At 36.9% G+C, this 23,011-nt stretch overlaps 2 protein-coding genes and 1 non-coding gene across 3 annotated transcripts; all 3 read right to left on the bottom strand.

Moving 5' to 3' along the window:
- Window positions 1–2,054: 2,054 nt before the first annotated feature.
- LOC145906020 (uncharacterized) lies at window positions 2,055–5,215 on the bottom strand. Its single transcript, XM_082993394.1, has 9 exons — window positions 5,019–5,215; window positions 4,839–4,896; window positions 4,241–4,409; window positions 3,894–4,054; window positions 3,447–3,627; window positions 3,222–3,292; window positions 2,899–3,088; window positions 2,594–2,702; window positions 2,055–2,286 (listed from the first exon to the last, which is right to left on the bottom strand). The coding sequence occupies exons 5-9, from the start codon at window positions 3,486–3,488 to the stop codon at window positions 2,162–2,164; spliced, it is 537 nt and encodes a 178-aa protein (XP_082849520.1). The 5' UTR covers window positions 3,489–3,627; window positions 3,894–4,054; window positions 4,241–4,409; window positions 4,839–4,896; window positions 5,019–5,215; the 3' UTR covers window positions 2,055–2,161.
- A 394-nt stretch (window positions 5,216–5,609) lies between these two features.
- On the bottom strand, window positions 5,610–5,683 carry Trnat-ggu (transfer RNA threonine (anticodon GGU)). The gene has a single exon. It is a non-coding gene; the product is annotated as a tRNA-Thr (tRNA).
- A 138-nt stretch (window positions 5,684–5,821) lies between these two features.
- On the bottom strand, window positions 5,822–7,248 carry LOC145906022 (centrosomal protein of 95 kDa-like). Its single transcript, XM_082993396.1, has 3 exons — window positions 7,114–7,248; window positions 6,924–7,052; window positions 5,822–6,230 (listed from the first exon to the last, which is right to left on the bottom strand). Exons 1-3 carry the CDS (start codon window positions 7,133–7,135, stop codon window positions 6,004–6,006), a joined length of 378 nt encoding a protein of 125 aa, XP_082849522.1. The 5' UTR covers window positions 7,136–7,248; the 3' UTR covers window positions 5,822–6,003.
- Window positions 7,249–23,011: the final 15,763 nt, after the last annotated feature.

Here is a 23,011-nt window from a genome sequence, read left to right as displayed (position 1 = left end):
TACGTTTACTGTTCAGTCGATTTCAACTCAAGTAACCCCTGTGCATTGATTTCTGATACAAATCTTGGTTCTTAATCAGGCGAGTCCATTCTAGTATGAATAATGTTTTTGAAAGTGAAAGGTTAAATTATACTAAAGCTGGTGGAGTGCTTAGTGATGTTACGCTTCTTAAACAAACGCTTTCCAAGGTCCTCAGGACGCTGCATTAACGGCTAACCACAAGCCTGTTCCAGCACAACTGTTTTCCAATCAGATTAAATCTTGTTGATAAAACTTTAAAATACAAACATGCGAATAACGATCCATAAAGCAGCCTGGCAGTTCTCTTTTTTGAGTCCTGCGTTAGTCCCGTTTCTATCTTTTATATCACTCGTCATTGGCCCAATCGTGTCACGTGAGAGAGAGGGAGTTAGCGCTGCGATATAAAATCAACGTGCGGTGACTGGTGCGTTCGAGATAATTACGTGAATTAAAATATAAATTAACACGAAACATTTAATTAAGCAGGTGGAAGGTGAAATAACAAAAGGTGAAAAAGAACGTGGCGTAAAAGAATACGTGATACAACGAAAGCGTGAAAACTTGGAAAGAAAACGTCAACCAAGTGATCGCAAGTTCTTTTGCGCTACAGTGAAACAGTTAATTGTTCTACTACCACGCCGAACATTGACCATTATTATTTTGGAGTGTGTTTTTTTTTAATTAATTCTACAAACTTGAGTAGAGAATGGCATGTTCGATAATTGTCCGAGCCTTTCAAACAATCCTGCTGGTAGAGAAGATCTGCAACATAATGTTAGAGCATTTCCGTAGATATATCTTGTGTTGCTGAACATAAGGTTAGAGCATTTCCGTATATGTTGTGCTGGAGATATCATGTGTTGCTTTCAGACTTACAGGATCTACGTCAGGAACAAAATTAAAAGTTCCACCTTGGAGTTGAATAATGCATCCGATGAGAAGTATTGAACTTCCTTTGACGATCTAGTGACAGTTCGTGCTGATTCCTACGTGAATGCCGTGCAGCCTAATATCTATCTCTTAAATGACGAGCTCCACTTTCCTGCTTTATTGGTCATGTGGACAATTTCCAATGCGATGTTATAAATTTGTGTGACCTTTGTAAGGGCTAAGGCAATAAAATAAAAACATATCTAAGAAATAAAGACGGTACCTTTATGACACCGTTGCAAATTGTCTATCACAATATCTTTACACAGATTTGTGGCCCTGTCTCCATATTTGTGCCTTGATTCTTTAGTGTTTGTCTGGGTGAGTTTCAAATTTCACTGTCACAAATTTTTTTCGCTCTTTGGTATTTCATTTACATAAATTTTAAGTCACTGACGGAAATTTAAAGGATAGCGGACTCAACTGATCCTGTATCTGATTTCTTTTAATTAGTTTTATGCAAACCTAAGTCTTTTGTCAGGAACTATTCATTTTCCACATAATTTATGGATAATTGACCTGCTTATGGGCATCGTCGATATCACTTATTTAAAAGTGAGAAAAACCAACCAACAATTACGTGCATATCCCGTTCCTTACGTCCTATTCACCAGGGTTTACTGCTATGGATTTGCCCATTTAACGGCGTAGTTTAACATGTCATAGACGATTGAAGCCAATCATAATCAGCTTTATTACATCATAATTGTTGCAAAAATTAAGTTAACGCTTTGTCCCATTTGAGTTGCAGTTTCAATTTCGTGTCAATGTGAACTCATGAAATGCATATAAAGACCAATCTTGCAAGCAACTATACTAAAATAGTACATGATATTTATGTAAATTGGAAGGAGACCTAACAGCTGATATTAACTTGTGCTAATGTTATTTCGACACGTGCATGATTATTATCACAGTTGTCAAACCAGAAATCAAGGTTTTAAAACCAATTATTTCCGGCATAGAAATATTTGTTTTTTTCTTGATTTTAACTTTCTATGTTCGGATTTGCCTTCAATCAAATCGGTTTGATTTAACCTGGTTATGTATTTCATGAACGCTAAAGTCGCAATACGGTGAAAAGCACACACAGAAAAACGTGAGATTTTAACATTTTAAACACAGATATTTTTAAACATTTGGTCATTTTTTTGAGTAAATGTTACATGATTTAGAACTTCATCAATTTACTTTTGAACTCTAGTTCTGTTTATACAATTTGAAATGCCCAAAATACACCGAACAACAACATCACAGCAACTACAATCACAACTGATGCAAATAACAACTCGTTGTTCTCGAAGTCGACTTCCTCCAACTTGTGGTTCAAGTTTTCTGAAAACAAACATCGTGGGTAGTTACTAAAAAAGCAGCAGCAGTAGCTTTTTATTACAGGATCAGCCTGGCCTATAATCAGGAATATATATTTCGCCCCTTGGGCATCTTCAGTTCCTCATGGGTAGTTACTAACATTTTTCTCCACATTACCAATAATTTAAAATATATTTCGTTACTCAATCAGCAGAATTAACATGTATGAAAAACCACGAGCAATTTTTTGCTGAATTGCCACTAGTTCCGAAAACTACATTGGGGATCAAACAAATAAAAACAAACCGAATTTGTTTAAACAATTACGCACCTTCCACAGTATCGGCTTGCAGGAGTTTGGTGACATAAACAGGCCCTGATGAAATTCGCTGGTAATTGCTTTTATCGACTACAGATCTCTTCCTTAGAAAAATGCATGTCTGGAAAATAAATGAAGAAAATAAATTCGACTTGTTGTATTTTTATTCCGCTCTGCGTACATTATCCATTGGCATTGAGTTCTGGAAATTATGGCGGTATATTTAGTGCAGAAATCACGTGAGTCAAGAAGCTAACAGGGTACCATGTATTATATTATTGATACAACAGATTATACAGCAACCCTAGGATTTTAACCTTGTCTGGACAAGATCCCGAAGCATTTTGACAGATAGTGACGTCACAATAAAGATAGATCGCTTGTTGGTCGTCTGAAACGTTTGTCCACACAAATGTTTCGAGTTTAAAGCTTGCGTTGTTTGTCTGGTAGTTTCGAATCCCCATCTTCCTGTTCGGGCCTTCATTACCAGTAGATGGCGCTGCGCATCTGGTTTAGATATAATTTAGAATTGTGACAATAATTATGGTTGGGTTTTTGGTACGAGTATCTTCCAGATCATAATTTATCGTACTGAACTGTATAATACGAAATATGTTTATTTTTAATCCATCGTCCTCACCCGGTTTCAATAATAGGATATGAGAGTGAGTCAGCAGAGTCCTCCACGCTTGTCGCCCAACAATTCTCTGCCTAGAAACACGTAGCAATGTATTTTGTTTCAAACACAATGTTTAAATTAACAAAAACTAATACGAATTACGTTTTTTTGGTTTCTTTTTACTTTTCGGAAGTACAAAGAAAAATGTAATACTTTGAAAAAAATGGCAATGTCACTTTGTCGAACCTGGACGATAAAATCTGTTTCCAGTTCTGAAATTCCATTCATTTTGACTACAGCAAAGATATAGTTGGGGACGATTATTGGAGAGCTTTCATCCACTGGCACACTGAATCCCTCGTCACTGTAGACGTTCAATGAAACATCAAACTCACCGGATACAACATCACCTTCCACTTCAATTTCACTGTAAATATTTACAATAGTTATCTGTGTCATGTATTGCACTATGCGAGTCACCCTGCTTATGCCTTATGCAATACGTAAGAGCAAACAAACATCAATCCATTGCATTGGAAGAATAATTTTTTGATATGCGGTAAAACATATTGCAAACTGTGGCGAGACAGCTATGTGTATTGTACATCTTATAATAACGTATCAATAAATGTTACTTTACACAAAGTATATAAAAACATTTCTATTTCTATACCTGTATGGGCAACTACTTACTGTATGGCAGGTTGAACAACTTCCGATCAGAGATTGTAAGTTGCAGTGAAGTTACAAGTCATACTGATGCTGTGTGAAACGTATCGTTGAACTGGACTGGAAGGATCCATTGCTTTGAGGTTATAAACAATGTATGTAAAGATGAGAAAGTCGCCTTGTTTCTGGAAGGGAAAAAGAAATAAACTCATTGATCTTGCAGGGAATGTGTGTAGTTGATTTTGTTTCCATGCGATTTAATTTGATAACAGAGCTGGTCGAGTTTGCATATGTCCATTGTGTATTGCCTAATGATGACAAACCGATCACACTTAATTAAAATGTCTCCAATATATGAATTATATTTGTACCTCGTGTGTAAATTCACATTGTGTCAGGTTGAAGCGAAATATGGGCAATGCTTCGTTAGTTTTGCATTCGTCAGGTACGTCATCAAGGTTGGTTTTATGGTTGGAACTGATGTAAAGCACATCACCACTCTCGTATGTAAGATTCGCCAGATCGTCAGGTTTTCGAATTCTGTGTGCAACTTGTATCGGTAATTTACTTCTAAAGGGTACAAACTAGTTGTCTTGTTTGTAAAGTTATTGCAGCGATAAGACATTGGTATATATATTCTAAATCGTGATTTTAAAGATTATTGAATCGTATTACTTGTGATTCACTTTGATATATTTTAATACTTTCGCTGATAAGGAATATTACTTTAAACCAATGTGTTGGGGAGATGTAGTGTGAAGTGTGTTATTGGCATTAAGTCATCTTCATACTGTCCTGTTAAATGTATACATAGAAAACATATTGATTCCGTCGGGACTCATTCAGAAATTATCAAACAATGAGTCATATTCACAAAGCCAGTGCATAGCGCATACTGCTGCGATGTAACCCTCGTATTGCATTCAGATGAAAACATGTTTTTTTTTAATAATTCAATTAAATTCTTACCTTATCTCTATCTGTTCTTGGCAATTAACTGTTGACGCATTCCGTAGATCTGGTTGGACTGAAAGAAACAAATAACTTCACCATGTGTTGTTAACCCTCAGAAATATGGTGTAAATAATAAATACAGTGTAGTGTTTGCTGGTGGCTCGAAGTAAGGGAACCAGTCATATGAACACTTACCATTTACAGAAATGCTAAACCCAGTTTCTGCGACACTTCGGTCGCTAAGAAAGGTGACTCGAATGTTGGTTCCGGTTGTGTTAAACTCTTGTACTGTTAAAGAGCCCGTGAATTTGGCTGAATTCTCATTGGGATCGTCAGAAGAAATCTAACATTTTCAAATATAATTTGGTATCAAATGTACAAAAATTGAAATATTGAGATCTTCCCAAAACTGCAGATGCAGGCCCAGAGATCACTGTAACTATTTAAATCATACTAAAAAAAGCAGTGGATTTTTATTACAGGATTAGCCTGGCTTATAATCAGGAATGTTAGTATCAAATAATTGTTTATGAATATTTTTCACTGTAATTTATCTATGGATTAATTCTTACTGTTAACGTTTCACTTAAAGACAATGTGTAACATTATACAGACACTAAACCGAATACCTTTATACAGGAAAAATATTTTGCGCACATTTATACAAATTTCTGTGAACAATCTTTACATACATCATGAGGTTTTCAGGCTTGGCAGCCCAGGCAATGCAGCCCAGCTGGATCAGCCACTTTTTCCTGACAAGTTCGAACAAGATTTGAAAAATCAAGCTCCCGGTGAGGTTTGAACTCACGACCCTGGGCTAACCAGGCCCAACGCTCTACCAACTGAGCTACAGGAGCTCAGTGGTTTCACGGGGTATATTGTGGCCAAGGTACACTGGTGCGCAAGCGCACAACTTGCCAGGCAACCTTCACATATACGTAGGGGATCTCTACCACCGTATCAGATGACGCAGTAATATTTCATGCAATGGCATGATAGGTAGGATCGCCCCACTGCGCAGGTCCTTGCTTGGCGATCACAGCTAACGTATAATAATGTTAATAAATATATTTCCAAAGTGGCAATGTTTTTTGAACTTTTCTTTATGCAACAAAAGTAAACTGTAATCTGATATTAGTCCTAGTTTTGTCACCCATCCATGACAGTTGTCAACCAATCACTGACCTCCGTTGTTCAATCCATTGCTGATCTGGTCGAGCATAAACTCAAACAAACCATCTAAAATTTCAAGCAAGTTGTAAATGGTGGTCGGATCACCAGCAACGATGTAGCGAGGTGAAATATGGGATAGATCAACATGAAGGTAATCATCCGCAAGTGTGTCAATGACACATGCCATATTGTGCTCTTGTGCACAATATGTAGTGCAGTCAGCCAGGATCCCTGCATTAAAACAGAAACAAATGGATATATACAAATTTTAACGTGTAACAAAAAACAAAACTAGCCGGGTGCAAGGCAAACAATAAAACAGCTTTACATTTACACATTTACAGTCATGACAAAAAAATTCCCATGTGCAGTAAAAAAAATTGCCATGCAAACAAAAAAGTTGAAATACAACTTGCATGTGCAGCTGCCATACTCTGCAGACTGGACCCAGGTAAGGACCTGCACAGTGAGGCAATTCTGCCAATCATGTAATAGCACAAAACATCACACAACTTTGTAATTTATGTGTACAGTAATCAAATGCTGGATTTCAAAACCCCAAAAAATATGGAATCAGTTCCACATTGAAAAGTTTGTTGTTTGTGCGCTGGATTTTTTTCGACGATCATTAATTGCTTGGACGATCGCAACGTTTTTCCGTATGTTAATGCATAAGCAACTTTTTATTGCATGGATTGTTGACAAATTTTCGCTATAAGGAGTGGGGATAAATCCTCCACGACAGTTTCTCCAGTCTGGATGGAGTCGTGCACTTTTGCAAAAATTTACCAATAATCTGCGCAATATTACTGAGCTAATGCAATAACATACGAAAAAATGTTGCGATCGTCCGTTCAATTAACGATTGTCGAAACGAAATCCTCTGCGCAAAAAACAAACTTTCCAATCTGGGATGATGTTTACCAATTGGCAGCTCTCCCATAACAGCATTATACAAAGTCAGAAAGAAATCACTGGAACATTGCAGTAATTGATCAAGTTTGATGTTGAGGTCGCATTTTACCGACATGGCATTTGCTAATCGAAGAACGTCTAAAATAAACAGGCAATTAAAATAACAAAATTTTACCAAAAAATACAATTCCGAACGTACCTCGTTCTGTAATCACGTCCATTTTCACACGGTCTTTTTTCCTCTAAACAATGCTTGCGATGCTTTTGCAGTACTTGCAGAACGTTGTTTGATTCATTTACTTCCGATTTTCACAAATCTCGAGAAAAGAGATTCTGTTCAAAAATAACCGCTTCAAATTTTTAATTTACGAACGTTTAAGGGGATTTTTTTGACATAGAAATCACACGCATTGTAGCCACAGGAAAATACTACCGGTACTACACCGGGTAGCCACAAAGCTACGTCATAAACCTGTGGTTCTCAACCGGTGGGCAGTCCCACTATCGGGAAATTATAGGGTTGTAGGTGGATAGTTAGTCTGTACCAAAATATTTAAAATAGTTGTTAATTATTCACTGTGTCACACACATATTAGCAAATAGTGTTGGCATGCGGTCAAAAATGTTATAAAAGTATAAGAAATGCAATATTTAAATTCTAATTTAAAAAACCTAACTATGTTTTTTTACCGCAACGTGGTCACAAACAGTGGGCCTAGAGCCTACTTTATGAAGTACCAGCTTGGAAAAGGTATAGTTTCATACATACGTAAATATAGGCCTATGTCTGGGATTTAAATGGAAATGTTAAGCCATAGTAAGTTAATAACATGCGAGTAATATTTCAGAACTCATTACATGCTGCCTTTTGTAGGCTATATTCCTTGTTGTGAAAGGATTAAGATCTAAGTTAAATTGCGCAATGGCAATATGACCCATGGGATTGTTAGGGAACTTTGTCAGTCAATCATACCAGAACAGTTGATTATGTAAAAATACCCCAATTGTAAATCATCTGATTGGGCTGACCCGAAGTATTAGGCTAACAAGTCGCATAATGACTATTTAACATGTTAATTCTGTTCAATAGACTGTTTTATATTTAACAAGTGAATTTAATTTTTCTTCATTAGTGGACATAAAAGAATGCTATAGCTTTGTGCCAATTGTTTGTGGAAAGGTTATTACTCTCTCATCAAATTAGCGGGGATTCGCAAAACATCAAACTTCACCTCGTTGATGATTGAAGACAAATGTCGGCAAAGATTCGTCAGTTTTGCATTCGGTTTCAGTGTTGGAACCCTTGCCTTAAAGAATATAACTTCCCTTCTATGTATGAATCGCCAGATCGGTAGGATTTTCAGTGCCACACACATTGTTTTGGTTCCTATTGTATTTTGCTACATGCTTTTTAAAGACTTAGAGATACGAGCTGGCTAAAGCTCAAAACTGAAAAACTAATATCGGTTGAAACCGTTGTTGTAGTAGCGGACATGTAAAACGGCATGCAAATATATTTTACAATTTGAATTGAACATTTCGAAATGCACAGAATTCAAAAAGTTCCTGATATTAACATCAAAGCGGTCTAACGGCATTGCTTGACATGTACCTTAAAAAAGATGAGTTATTTAATTGTTGTGTAGGCCATCGTTTGATGACCTAATTAAACAGCAATACCCGCATCGGTTCTAATAACATGACAGGATGTTGTACCGAAAATATTTCTTCGTGGTTCGCTGTCCGTCGGGCGCTTATTTGTATTCGTAATCTTATTCATACTACAGTGGTTTATGTAGTGCTGTCTGGTTAAGAGAAAACTGAACATCAGAAGATGAATCTCATCCAATATCTGCATTTCTGGCGGTGTTCGCAGGAAATTGTGAGTGAAACACTGTTACTTTTTCTTGCTGAGTTCTCATAGTTGGGTTGGGGTTCCTGATAATTGTTGTTTAAGGCTTATTTGCAGCATAGAAAAAACGTTTGGCAATTTTAAACTTTTGTAATTTCCAAATCGGACAAGGATGGAAAAATTTTAATTATAGGACAATAATAATAATAATGAAAAGGAAACTCTCATAGTGTAGTAATAAGAAGTGAATACAACCTGACGTCGCATACCTATCTTAGAGACAATACAATCTCAATGTTATTCACATACGAAAGTGTTGATTCGCGCGATTTCAGAATGTTTATCACTGCACAGTTTTAATAAAAACCAGTGGTCATTTCCACAAAGTCTTGGCGATGACAGAAAAGTGCTTTGCAACCAGAAGCTTCCTTGTGCTCAAGCCTATGCATTTTGTCAAGCGCTTGAGCTATCGGTTGAACAACTTAAAAGCGTGCATGTTTAAGACATTCCAGTCAGACTATGGTGCAATCAGCGGGAAATAATGCGCTTACCTCCCGTGCCACGGTTCTTCCTACGTCATTTACAAACGACCAGCACCTTCTTTGTGTAATGTATTAACTGATTACCATCAGCTGGCGATGCAAATGCAACAACCCTGTGAGAAGCTATATATACTCTTGTGGGCAATGCATATTATGCGGACATAATACAAGGAAGCCATGCAACCATGAAAAAGCGTTGTTTTTAGTTCGGTGTCTAACGGCAAAAAATCTACTACAAATTAGAACCTCACATTCTCTGTATGGCCAGTTAACCGGCAAAATGTTGTTATCCATTAGCTGCACCAACAAGACCTGATAGTTTATAACAGAATGCACAACTGTCTGCTGATCACAAAACCAGGTATACAAAACAAAGTTACGCAACACCTATAGGTTATAACCTGTGTCAGTTTTGGCAATTATGCAGTGGTGTGCCCAACGTTCCATAGACAGTACGTTGACCAAACCAAACACTAAATTGCAACACGAACACAACTCACTTATTGTATACCCAAGCTTCAGTAAATATCCAGAAATTGAATCTATTTTTCAGCTTTTCAGTGTGTCGTGTGTTTTGAACTATTCTAACAGACAATTTTTCTAGACTCCCGCGCTTGCTCTGCCGGAAATCACGTGGTTCCAATTGACGGTTTTGCAGTGCAGATATCTGCAAACTGTCTTACATACACAGTGCGTTTCACTACGTCTCCATCAAACCCACTTTTTACATATGTTCATTTAGGACGGTTAGCTGCAAGCGATTATTGCGATGTAAGTTTCATAGATTAGCCTACTCTTTTGTTTATAACATAGTTTTTTATACAGTAGTGATTTAGAGTTTCAATTTCTTGCTGCTTTGTTTGTTAGTCGATCTTGTTTTTCTAGTTTTGTAAGTTAAGCAATCTATTTCCGAAGCGCTGGATTTAATGCGCTACCATTTACAACGGTGGCAAATATCGGAATGAGTAGTATTTATTCGTAATCACTAATCTTATTATATTTTACTCCAGTATTGTTTGTAGATTTCTGATGGAACTGGATTTCTTCACCGAGTCACAGGGGACGGAACCTCAAGCGGATTTGTGGTTTCTCCTACAGGCATCATTACGTATGATTGCAAAACAAGTAACACTGTATCCGGATTCGTGGAATTTGCCGTTTACCATTGTAAGCCCGACATTTTGTTTGTTTGTTGATTATAATATCGTTTCGTTTGCTATTTGTACGAATATGCCAAAATTTTCAAATTTTTACATAAGTGAAATGTTCCCTTTTCAGATGTTGAATCAAACTGTCCTTCAATCAGTATTTCCAGTTTTCCAGTGCAAATCCAGTCCCAAAATTATCCGAGTAATTATAATTTGAATACTCTCTGCTTTTGGGAATTGACGGCGGAATCTATGGGAAGTTTTCACTTTTAATTTTCATGATTTTTCAACCGAACATTTGTTTGACTTCTTAATTGTAAGTATTTCTGTTGTTAAGTTTCTGGTATGTGGAAAAGTTCCCCAATTTCAAAATTTTTAACAAGTCTTTTCAATAAATTTCATCTTCACCAAGCAGACCTAGAAATTTTCTGGAGACTCAATAAAAATGTCGAATTTTGCTTTAAACTAACACAGAAACTAGTGTCAATTACGTTATTTTGCCCTCCTGTCGGAAATGTTACCCTTGAAGCATAAACGGTTTCTATTCATATAATCAACCTACGAAACCTTTTTTGGTGTGATTGTAGTTGTTGGCCATCTGCCAAGGCATGACTGCGTACAACTTTCACCAGACCATGTTTTACGATTCTAGATAAACCCTGATGATCTTGAAGAATCGTTCAGGCTTTCTGGGTCTGTTGATCCATTTGTGGTTGTGGTAAATGGAACAAACATTCGACTTGCTTTTCTATCCGACGGAATATAAGTAGAACGCGGTTTTAGCATCGAAATAGACATTGGTATTTATGAAGTTGTTTGCAATTTTCATTCCTGTATGTAAAGTTTCGGTGGAACCACAGCTAAACATTTGTAAACAATTTGTTTGATTTAATTTCCAGTAAGTGAAACACAAGAAATGTCCACAATTCTGCAGTGCAAGGACGAAGTTGAAATAATGTAAGCACTCATAAACACTTTTGTTTTGAAAAATGGTTTAACGGTTGCCGTCTGGAGTTTGTTGAAAGGACTTCTTTCTGTCAAAATATTTGCGGTATACAACGCATTCTGTTAATGTAAAGTAATATCAATGAAATATTGGATAATACAAACGACCTAAATATTTTCTCGTTGTCAGGTGGATTTCTAAATCACTATACAACATTAGAATGTAAAATATATCGGTACTTTAAATTCACAGTTAAATGGGTACGCAAATTCACAGAATTCAAAACCCTGACGATCTGGCGAGACTTACATACGAGAGTGGTGATGTGCTTTACATCAGTTCCAACCATAAAACCAACCTTGATGACGTACCAGACGAATGCAAAACTAACGATGCTGAGCCGATATTTCGCTACAATCTCACAAGATGTGAATTTGCATACGAGGTATGAAAATAATTCCTCAAATTAATGTTTCCTGAGGTTTGTACTTATTTCGTAATTTCAACTGAACGTGCACACGTTTTATTAACAATCAAACACAACTTTCCAAACAATGTATTTTGTTTCCAGAAACAAGGTGACTTTCTGATAATTACGTTCATCGTTCGTAACCACAAGGCAATGGATCTATCCAGTGCAGTTCAACGATACTTCACGCACAGCATCAGCATGACTTGTAACTTCACAGGAAATTACAACCTCCTGTCGGATGTAGTTCAACCTGCAAAAGAGTGAGCATTCATCAAAATGTTTGTTATAAAAGTCGCATGTGGTGAAAATTTAACGACGAAGACTAATTTTGTTATGATTGGATGATGCTCTAGCTTGTATCACTTTTGCATACCAAGCTGTTGGTTGAGCGCAGTGCGCTACCTGGTTCATCATTGTTGTTTGGAAACTTGATCGACGTTACATGAAAAGAAGCCCAAAGCGGAAAATTATGTGCCTGGTAGTGTAAAAGCTCGTACAGTGCTGTAATCACCAGGTTGAGACTATTCAGGTCAAAACAATGTGCACTACTGTCTGTAACTCAATTTATATTGAAGGTCAAAAATTGGGCAAATGTTGTAAATTTTGTGTAACATGTCACTAACTACAACTAATCTTTACAGTGAAATAGAAGTGGAAGTTGATGTTATATCTGGTGAGTTTGATGTTTCATTGAACGTCTACAGTGACGAGGGATTCAGTGAGCCAGTGGATGAAAGCTCTCCAATAATCGTCCCCAACTATATCTTTGCTGTAGTTAAAGTGAATGGAATTTCAGAACTGGAAACAGATTTTATCGTCCAGGTTCGAGAATCGCTCACTTTTCAATCTTTAAATTCTGCGCAAAAGTCAAAGACAAGTGTTTCTAGGCAGATGAATGTTGGGCCACAAGCAGCGAGAATTCTGCTGATTCACTTTCCTATCCTGTCATCGAAACCGGGTATGAACGATAACTAAACGATTTGTATTCTTTTTAATCAGTTGAGGAAATATTCGTAAATGAGGATTTACCTGTTGAAACATTCAATTAATCTTCCTCCTACAAGTGCACAGCGCCACCTACCGGAAACGAAGGTCCGAACAGGAAGATGGTAATTAGAAACTACCAGACAAACAACGCCAGCTTTAAACTCGAAACATTTGTGTGGATAAACGTGTCAGACGACCAACAAGCGATCTATCTTCATTGTGACGTCACTATCTGTCAAAATTCAACGGGATCTTGTCCTGAGAATGTTAGTAAGCAATCAAGGATAAACAAAGCATGGATCAAGTTTTAAATGTTATTTTGTGTAGACTTGCAGCGGGAGTAAGAAGCGGTCTGTAGATGAAAGAAACTATCAACAAATTTCTTCTGGACCCGTTTATGTAAAGAAACTGAATGGGGAGAACAAGATGGAAGGTAGGGAAAGCGGTTCTAAACACTGGTGTCGTGTGCTTACCCTGCTTTTTTCGATTGGGTTTTCCAAAAAATTGTGCAACAAATATTTTTATGACCTCCCTTCCTAGTTTTAACTTACGTGTTCGAAAGAAATTCAACCACAAGGAGATAAATATTACGTTTAATGGGTGCCAGTTGTCATATTGTTACGTTGACCTTGCTCACTCTACCGCAAGTAACTTGTAGTTTTTGAAAATCCAGTTCACAGATTTTGTTTTATTCTGTATGTTGTTACGTCACATTCTGTACCAAAAGCTTTCCATTTAACAAGAGAAAATGTTATCGTACCTGCTTTGTGTCGTGTAATATGGCACTTGGTAAGAATAAAACTGTACATATAATTTGGAAGGCTGAGATCATTCGTAATTGAAGGAAAGTCGACTTTACAACTCAAAATTGGCGTCTGAAAAAATTTAAGCGCCACCTACAATGGCCTGGTCTTTGCAGTATCTTGTGCATTGTTTTCCATTCTTTAAGTCTATAGCAAAAGCGACTGAAACAAGGTATTTGTTTTAACATTAACCGAGACTTTTTTACCCCGGCGTTTACTGTTAATTTCGACTCATTGGAATGACCGATCTTTCTATGTGTTCACATCTTTTGATCCGCCAACTTACTCAAAACACAATTACAGATAAGATCAAAAACAATGTATTTCTAACATTTGTAGTTTCCTGCTGAAGTAATGCAAAATAAAATACGATCTGTTGTGATGTTAATTGTTTATTTCACACAGGAGGCTTTAAGTCACTGCAACTAAGGAACAATTGCGAAACACATAGGTTAAAAGAAAACAGTACATACGCCTGGACAAGAACATAAACCACACCAACAGAACACGTGCGCGACAACACACAGTCAATCACTCACGCAAACGTTGAGCGCGCAAGGCTCAGGGCAACTTGCGTACCGCCATTGGCTCATGTCTATTAAGACAAGTATTGTCTTAATTTCACAACACGATCAAAACTCAAAATTTATAATTTGTGAGGCCGAACTTCTTACCTTATGCATGGACAGTGTTTTATTGTGGGGAACCACCGAAGTTATGTAATCACAAAGGTCGAAGAAAGCTGAGATATAACACACCAAAATTTTGTCACTGTAACATCACAAAGGGGGGCCACCAAAAATTACATCATCACATTGTCTAACTTGACTTGGTAATGATAAAAGGGTACAACAGCAACGAAATTCAATTGTGTTTTACCTATTTTAGGGTTAGTTGACGGCAGAAAATGTTAATCCGTACCAGGCATCACCCTCAATAGGTTTAGTTTCTTCATTTGTCATAATCCATGCTGAGAATATCATAGGCTTTTTCGTTGCTGTTGTGCCGTACGAATTCAATTGCACTCCACAAGACCGGAAATTGTACAGGTTATGTGATAAGTTTTTGATAGTGCGTCGCAAAGTGACGTCACACTGACGTAATTAACTTAAATTGAGCAGAGCCTAAGCGATGAATTTACTGAAGCGAAAGTAAGTATTCTTTTATTAACCTCAATAGAAGTGTTCGTATTTAATACGTTGTAATCACATACAACGCGTTGAAACAATCCAACTGCAAACATTGTTTTAAATGACAAAAATATAACAATATTTACTGCATAATAGTAAAATATATAACCGGCTCAAACATACGGCGATTGAAGCAACGGTCGTGCGGTATGTGTGACGTCATGCGGCTGCAGTGACTTGGCCTCGTGACTTCTTTCAAACGTGTGTACACAAGGAATTGGCCGTGCATACCAACCAACAAGTAGAGACGTAGAAGATATATTTTCCAGCAATTAGCCTTGGCACTGCCCATTAACCGCACACTTTATACTTACAACCATTATTATCATATTTAATAAAAAGACACAGAACCAAGCAAATGCTCCAGTAAACATGTGAGGTTCGATTAGTATTGTGTGGGCTTGGATTTGTTCTTGTATGACGGGATATTACTCATCAGGAAGCATATCTTCCTATCCCGTACGGGCCGCATTAAACAATCCAATTGTATTCAGCTAGATTGTGTTTGCAGTGTACGAGGGTAACTGGTAGTTTGTTTATAGTGTTGCCTTTTTGTGAGCGAGTCAAATATCAAACGATGCATCTTAATGTACTTTCGGCCATCTTCATGTTGGTCTTGGGGAAATGTAAGTAAACTGGAAATTTAAAGGATTTTTTTTTAAATTGACGAACTTTATTTTTTGAACCCATTTCCAGCTAAGTCACATTGACTTGAGAGTTTTGTTGTTTCGTTTATAAATTTGAAGTCACAAAAGACATCGATTGATGCTTTTAAATATACACCATTATATTTGTGTGCTTCAACTCTGTTTAAACTTTAAAAATGTTGGTTTTAACTTGGGTTTAATTGTTTGTTTGTTTTTGTAGGAAATTTATTTCTACAGATCTTGAATAAACCATTGAATGTTTACAGGTTCATCCGTACCCTGCGATGGGGGTTTTTTGTTGAATAATGCTGACAGCCAATACAAAACGATAAATGACATCTGTTCGAATTACACATTAATTTTCACCACCCCTACGACTCACCCAGCTTTCACATATATAAGGAGAGGACGCTTTGAAGAAACTGATTATTGCGATGTAAGTTTCAACGTTTTTGCTTGGGTACATTGTACGATGGCATTGCAGCCACATGAAAAATTCATTAGATAAGGATGTTTTCCAAATTTGTTTTCAAAACAATATTTCACTTTTCAACCAACTAATGCGCAGAGGATTTCTATTTTGTTAAAATCACATCTTCCGAAATAATGTGACGGCCAAATTTTATTGGTTGAATGTCACGCATAGACCTACGCTATCAGTCTGCCTATACCGGGTCTTCGTAGGTACCAACCTCAGGTCCGATAAGTCAGAAATTCGCAACCGCACCCCAGTCTCTTGGTTTTTAGTGAATATATTGTGCAGTGAAAGAACAACGAATCAGTACGCTAAATCGTTCACAGATTCGGGATGACATCAGTGTAGAATGGGTGAGACACAATACATCAGCAACAAGACAGCATTGGGGTAGACAGTACAAACACGGCACGGTCGAGTCATACAGGGTACGGTCGAGATTTCAGAAGGTCACAGTACCACGTTTCTAAAGGCACTATGGAGTTAGCTTAGCGTCTAAAACATACAAACAAACGTCACAAATTTGCTACATAGTCAACTGGCTTACAAAACACTGAAAGAGGCACATGACAGGCCTTTAGTCACAAATATCAAAAGTATTACTAGAATCTCGACAAGGTCTAATCTACATTAATGACAACGATTACTGACCTGTGGGTATTTCCCGCCAGGAAACCATGCGAGCACGCTTTGTGAGACAAATAAACAGATAATGCAAATGTGCACATATACACACAAGGGTTCTAGTAACATAGAAATGTTAATAAAATTGTTAAACTGTCCGTAACACTTAGCGTTATTTTGTAAAAATATCTGATGTCGAATTTTTTCTTTTTTTGAGTTTAGTAATTGCTGGTGCTCTGTTTTGGACAAACTGACTTCTAAAAAACTTTATTTGCACGGGTTTCCGCTGGCTTAATCTCGCTTCATCAGCTGCTGCAAACGGCGTGTCAAAGTAAAATGCGATACCGGCGAAAGAAAAACGCTGGCACTACACGCACCAGGATGGCACGGGAACAAAGTGACCAACTGTGATCACCTGTTCGTGAAATTTATACATAAAAATATTTGGCAAAGTTTTTTAGAAGTCAGTTTGTCCAAAACAGTGCACCAGCAATTACTTAACTCAAAAAAAGAAAATGTTCGACATCAGATATTTTTACAAAATAACGCTAAGTGTTACGGACAGTTTAACAATTTTATTAACATTTCTATGTTACTAGAACACTTGTGTGTGCATCTGTTCCAGTATTGTGATGCTATTTTTTAACACGCAATTGCTTTGTCCCGACATCAACCTGTTACAGTTATAGACCTAAGACTGACACGTCGTATTGAAAAAATTTTTACGTTTGAAATTTTTAAATACCACTGCATATTATTTAGGTTTACGACGGAGTTGGAGGAAACTTGCTTGGACGATTTACTGGTGACGGAAGTTCAACTGGGCCAATTGTTTCATCTGCAGGCACCATTGTGTACGATTGTAAGACCAATAAAACCAGTGGAGACGTCAGGTTGATTCTTGGTCATTGTAAGTGGGAAACTTAAAAGTTATTTCAGTAAAAATGCAGTGAAAATAATCAACTGTTTTGTCAAAAACTTCCATCATGCGAAGTTTGCAACTAATTTCTATTGACGTGTATTAAACCGTAAATGAAGTAGTGCATGTGGAATGATAAAAGGGAAAGGTTTTATTTCAAAAACAATCAGCCAAACAAAGCACAATACATAGAGCAGGGTAAAACAACATATGTGGTGGTAATTTATGTGCAATAAAAACAAATATAATAAATTTCTTATCTGCAAACGCCGTGTGGCCTTTCTGCTACAAAGGTGAAAATGTTCGAGTTGATGCCGTGAATGCAACTTGCAAAAAAACATTATCAATGCAGGAAACATGACTGGTAAAAAAAAATTCGTTGTCGCAATCTACCGCAAACTTTATGACCAACAAAACCTGATAATGGACTTTTTGAGCTTTTGTGTAGAATGCAAAATTCGTTTGCCATACAAGGTCTGTTTTAACGAGTATATTTTTACATACTTCGTATGTTTGTTGTTTAGATGTTGAAGCAAACTGTCTGCCACAAAATATTTCCCTTTTTCCGGAACAAATACAGACCCCAAATTATCCAGACAATTATGAAGTAAACACTCTCTGTATTTGGGAGTTAATCGGAGATGGAAGAAATACCTACATAATCAACGCAACTGATTTCTGCGTAGAGGACGGATACGACTTCCTTTCTGTAAGAGTTATAGCTGTTAAATACGTGGGTCGGGTTTAAGGTATTGTCGAGTACAGTGGATTTTAAAATTCTTCCAAAATACCAGCCGCCCAGTATGTGAAAAAAATACATGACTTCAAAATAAAAAGATAACGTTTTCGTTGAAATCATATCTTATCAAAAAATATAAGCATGAAATAACAGAATATTTTTGATTTTAGATAACTTCTGACGAGCCTGGAGCCTCAAGCAAGATAACTGGTTGTTTAAACCCATTTGTGATTACGACAAATGGAACAAACCTTCGACTTGCTTTTTTATCGGATTATGCCTATCCAAAAAGAGGTTTCACAATTGACATTGGTAATATTTGTTGTGGTTCATTGCACTGCACTTCTTTATCCGTGGTAAATTTTGTGCCATTCAATCCCCAGGTCAAGTATATTCCACAGCTATCGATTGTAAGAATGAGATTGAGATAAGGTAAGGATGTGGATTAATAAGTGTTATAATGCAACGGGTTGTCATAAGAGCATGTTAATGACCCGAGGTTTACATTAAATTTTGTAGGGTTACATTGTAATAAATACTATCCCTCTATCAAAAATTGTGATCATAGATGTTATTGTCTATCCTGTTTTGAAACGAACGAGGCATGCAATATATCTAAAGATATAGACAAGGAAGTCGATTTACTGCAAAAAAATACATGCAGAATTCAAAACCCTGGCGATCTGGCGAGATTTACATACGAGAGCGGTGATATTCTTTACATCAGTCCCAACCATAAAACCAACCTTGATGACGTACCAGACGAATGCAAAACTAACGAAACTTTGCCCATATTTCGCTTCAATCTGACACGATGTGAATTTACATACGAGGTTAAATGTATTTGCTTTAATATCTTTCCAGGAAAGCTTTTGCCAACATTTCCTATTTACCACCATTTTCGCATGATGTGCCAAGGTTTTTGCCTTATTTTGTTCCTGTACATGGAAACAACATCAACTACACACATTCCCTGGAGTATCAATGAGTTTATTTCTTTTTACCATTTCAGAAACAAGGCGACTTTCTCATCTTTACATACATTGTTTATAACCTCAAAGCAATGGATCCTTCCAGTCCAGTTCAACGATACGCTATACACAGCATCAGTATGACTTGTAACTTCACTGCAACTTACAATCTCTTATCGGAAGTTGTTCAACCTGCCATAGAGTAAGTTGTTTTTGCAGAATATTATAAATTTTGTTATATTATCGACGCCGAATATTATGTGACTTCAAATACAGAAAATTGACACCGAAATCATAGACTACAGATGTTGTCCTAGCAATCACTGTGTTACCTTCCGTAATATCAATATGCACACAAACACTAGTTTAAACAACAGGATCAGCCTATTGTGTTTACTATAACTAAGGAACTGACGATGCCTCATGGCGAAATGTTTCTAAATTATTCCAGGCTGATCTTGATATTGTTAGTGCTTTGTGTGTTTATGTAAATGTGATTATTGTGTTATGTAGCTCACAATTGTAAATATTTGCAGGGTAATAGAAGTGGAAGGTGATGTTGTATCTGGTGAGTTTAATGTTTCATTGAACGTCTACAGTGACGAGGGATTCAGTGAGCCAGTGGATGAAAGCTCTCCAATAATCGTCCCCAACTATATCTTTGCTGTGGTTAAAATGAATGGAGTTTCAGAGCAGGAAACAGATTTTATCGTCCAGGTTAGATTTGCTTATGTTTGATTTGTTGAAGTTTGCATCAAATTTAAAAAAATTTTAGGCAGAGCAGTGTTGGGCTACAAGTACTGAAAATTATGCTGACTCGTTGTCCTATCCTGTCGTTGAAAACGGGTATGAACAATGAATAAATCTTAATAGTGTCTAAAGTTTAATTAATATATTGTTTCAGCTATTTGTCTTGAGCAATATTTGCGCCTTTTTTTAATATTCCAAATATATTTTGTCATGAAGTTGCGCAGCGCCATCTACCGGAAATGAAGGCACGACCAGGAAAATGGTGATTCGAAACTACCAGACAAACAACGCAAGCTTTAAACTCGAAACTTTCGTGTGGACAAACGTGTCAGACGACCAACAAGCGATCTATCTTCATTGTGACGTCACCATCTGTCAAAATTCATCGGGATCTTGTCCAGACAAGGTCAGTTTGTAATCAAGGTTAAATATTGGTCGAGAATATTCACTTGATTCATTGATAATGAAGTGATGATGTACCTTAAATAGGATCTATGATCCAACAACATTCACACCATGGTAATCGTGGTGCAGAGAGTGCATACCTCGGCCTGCATACTACGGTTGGTTTAGTGGCCAGTCGACAGTGTTACCCATGATTTGGTAACTTACTTTAGTACTTTTAATGGCTGGCTTTTTGAAAATATAAACTATTGTGACCAAACCTCTGTCTTGGCCTGTGTGAGGTCACAAACAGCACTAACAAGACCTGATTGATCAAAACATTGCCGTTCTCTGCAGCTTGAACGTTTACATTTGCATTTGCTCCTAATTAACGCAATGTTTATTACAGCACATATATGAACACGTTTACTTCTATGCGAAAAATCATATTTTCAGCTTTGTTATGAACTGTTGGTTTTGTTTTCATAAGTATACAGGTTGGAAACCATGCAAAAGACTGGTTTAATGATTTCCAGAATCGTTCCAATAATTCCAACAGATTTATAACGATTTGTGTTTGGTATTGTCATCTTTCCAATTGTAAATTTTGTTTTGTGTAGACTTGCAGCGGGAGTAAGAAGCGGTCTGTAGATGAAAGAAACTATCAGCAAATTTCTTCTGGACCTATATATGTAAAGAAACTCAATGCGGAGAACGACATAGAAGGTAGAGAAAGCGGTTCTAAACACTGATATCGTGTTCTTCAATCAGGCCCTGTTTGTTCGGTTGAGTTTCAAAATAAATTTGGAGCAAATAATTTCGTGTAATTAAACATGGAGGAAGATTGGAAGAAATTCAACCACAAGGAGATAAATATTACGTTTTGTTCGCAGGAAACATGGAGGAAGACCTGGAGAAATTTGATTCAGATCTCAATGAATTTTTGTTTGTGTCGGTTGTGGTTATAGCTGCAGTCTTGGTGTTGTTTATGTTGGCATGGGCATTCAATTCGACTAAATGAGCAAAGTCTGTTGATTCACATTCTCTGCAAACTGCTTCGGTATTTTATAAAATATTATAATTTCAATTCAGTTTTTTAATCTAATTTCAAAACATACAAAATGAGATTGGAAAGTTAATTCTCGGATACTTTGTTCTTGGAATTCCTCAGTATTGCAAGGATTTGGTAACAACCTTTATAAATGGGTGCCAGTTGTCATATTGTTACGTCACCGGCGCTGACCGTGCTCACTCAACCGCAAGTAACTTGTAGTTTTTGAAAATCCAGTTCACAGATTTTGTTTTATTCTGTATGTTGTTACGTCACATTCTGTACCAAATGCTTTCCATTTAACAAGAGAAAATGTTATCGTACCTGCTTTGTGTCGTGTAATATGGCACTTGGTAAGAATAAAATTGTACATATAATTTGAAAGACTGAGATCATTCATAATTTAAGGATGTAGGACTTGATTAACAAATATTTCTGAAGAAATTGAAGCGCCACCTAGTGGGCTGATCGTTGCAGTATCCTGTACAATCTTTCTGATGTTGGTCATGTTTAGACTTTATATCAGTGGGTCTTAATTCGGCTATAGTCAATTCTAGTGTTAACAAGACTAGTAAAAAGTGAATGAAACAAGGTATTCGTTTTGACAATAATTTAACCGCGATTTTTTTACCCTTACGTTTACTGTTCAGTCGATTTCAACTCAAGTAACCCCTGTGCATTGATTTCTGATACAAATCTTGGTTCTTAATCAGGCGAGTCCATTCTAGTATGAATAATGTTTTTGAAAGTGAAAGGTTAAATTATACTAAAGCTGGTGGAGTGCTTAGTGATGTTACGCTTCTTAAACAAACGCTTTCCAAGGTCCTCAGGACGCTGCATTAACGGCTAACCACAAGCCTGTTCCAGCACAACTGTTTTCCAATCAGATTAAATCTTGTTGATAAAACTTTAAAATACAAACATGCGAATAACGATCCATAAAGCAGCCTGGCAGTTCTCTTTTTTGAGTCCTGCGTTAGTCCCGTTTCTATCTTTTATATCACTCGTCATTGGCCCAATCGTGTCACGTGAGAGAGAGGGAGTTAGCGCTGCGATATAAAATCAACGTGCGGTGACTGGTGCGTTCGAGATAATTACGTGAATTAAAATATAAATTAACACGAAACATTTAATTAAGCAGGTGGAAGGTGAAATAACAAAAGGTGAAAAAGAACGTGGCGTAAAAGAATACGTGATACAACGAAAGCGTGAAAACTTGGAAAGAAAACGTCAACCAAGTGATCGCAAGTTCTTTTGCGCTACAGTGAAACAGTTACTTGCACTACTACCACGCCGAACATTGACCATTATTATTTTGGAGTGTGTTTTTTTTAATTAATGCTACAAACTTGAGTAGAGAATGGCATGTTCGATAATTGTCCGAGCCTTTCAAACAATCCTGCTGGTAGAGAAGATCTGCAACATAATGTTAGAGCATTTCCGTAGATATATCTTGTGTTGCTGAACATAAGGTTAGAGCATTTCCGTATATGTTGTGCTGGAGATGTGTTGCTTTCAGACTTACAGGATCTACGTCAGGAAGAAAATTAAAAGTTCCACCTTGGAGTTGAATAATGCATCCGATGAGAAGTATTGA

The sequence above is a fragment of the Ascidia mentula genome, chromosome 6, assembly GCF_947561715.1.
Source record: "Ascidia mentula chromosome 6, kaAscMent1.1, whole genome shotgun sequence".
NCBI classification, from domain to species: Eukaryota; Metazoa; Chordata; class Ascidiacea; order Phlebobranchia; family Ascidiidae; genus Ascidia; species Ascidia mentula.
This window is presented reverse-complemented; position numbering and strand designations above follow the sequence as displayed.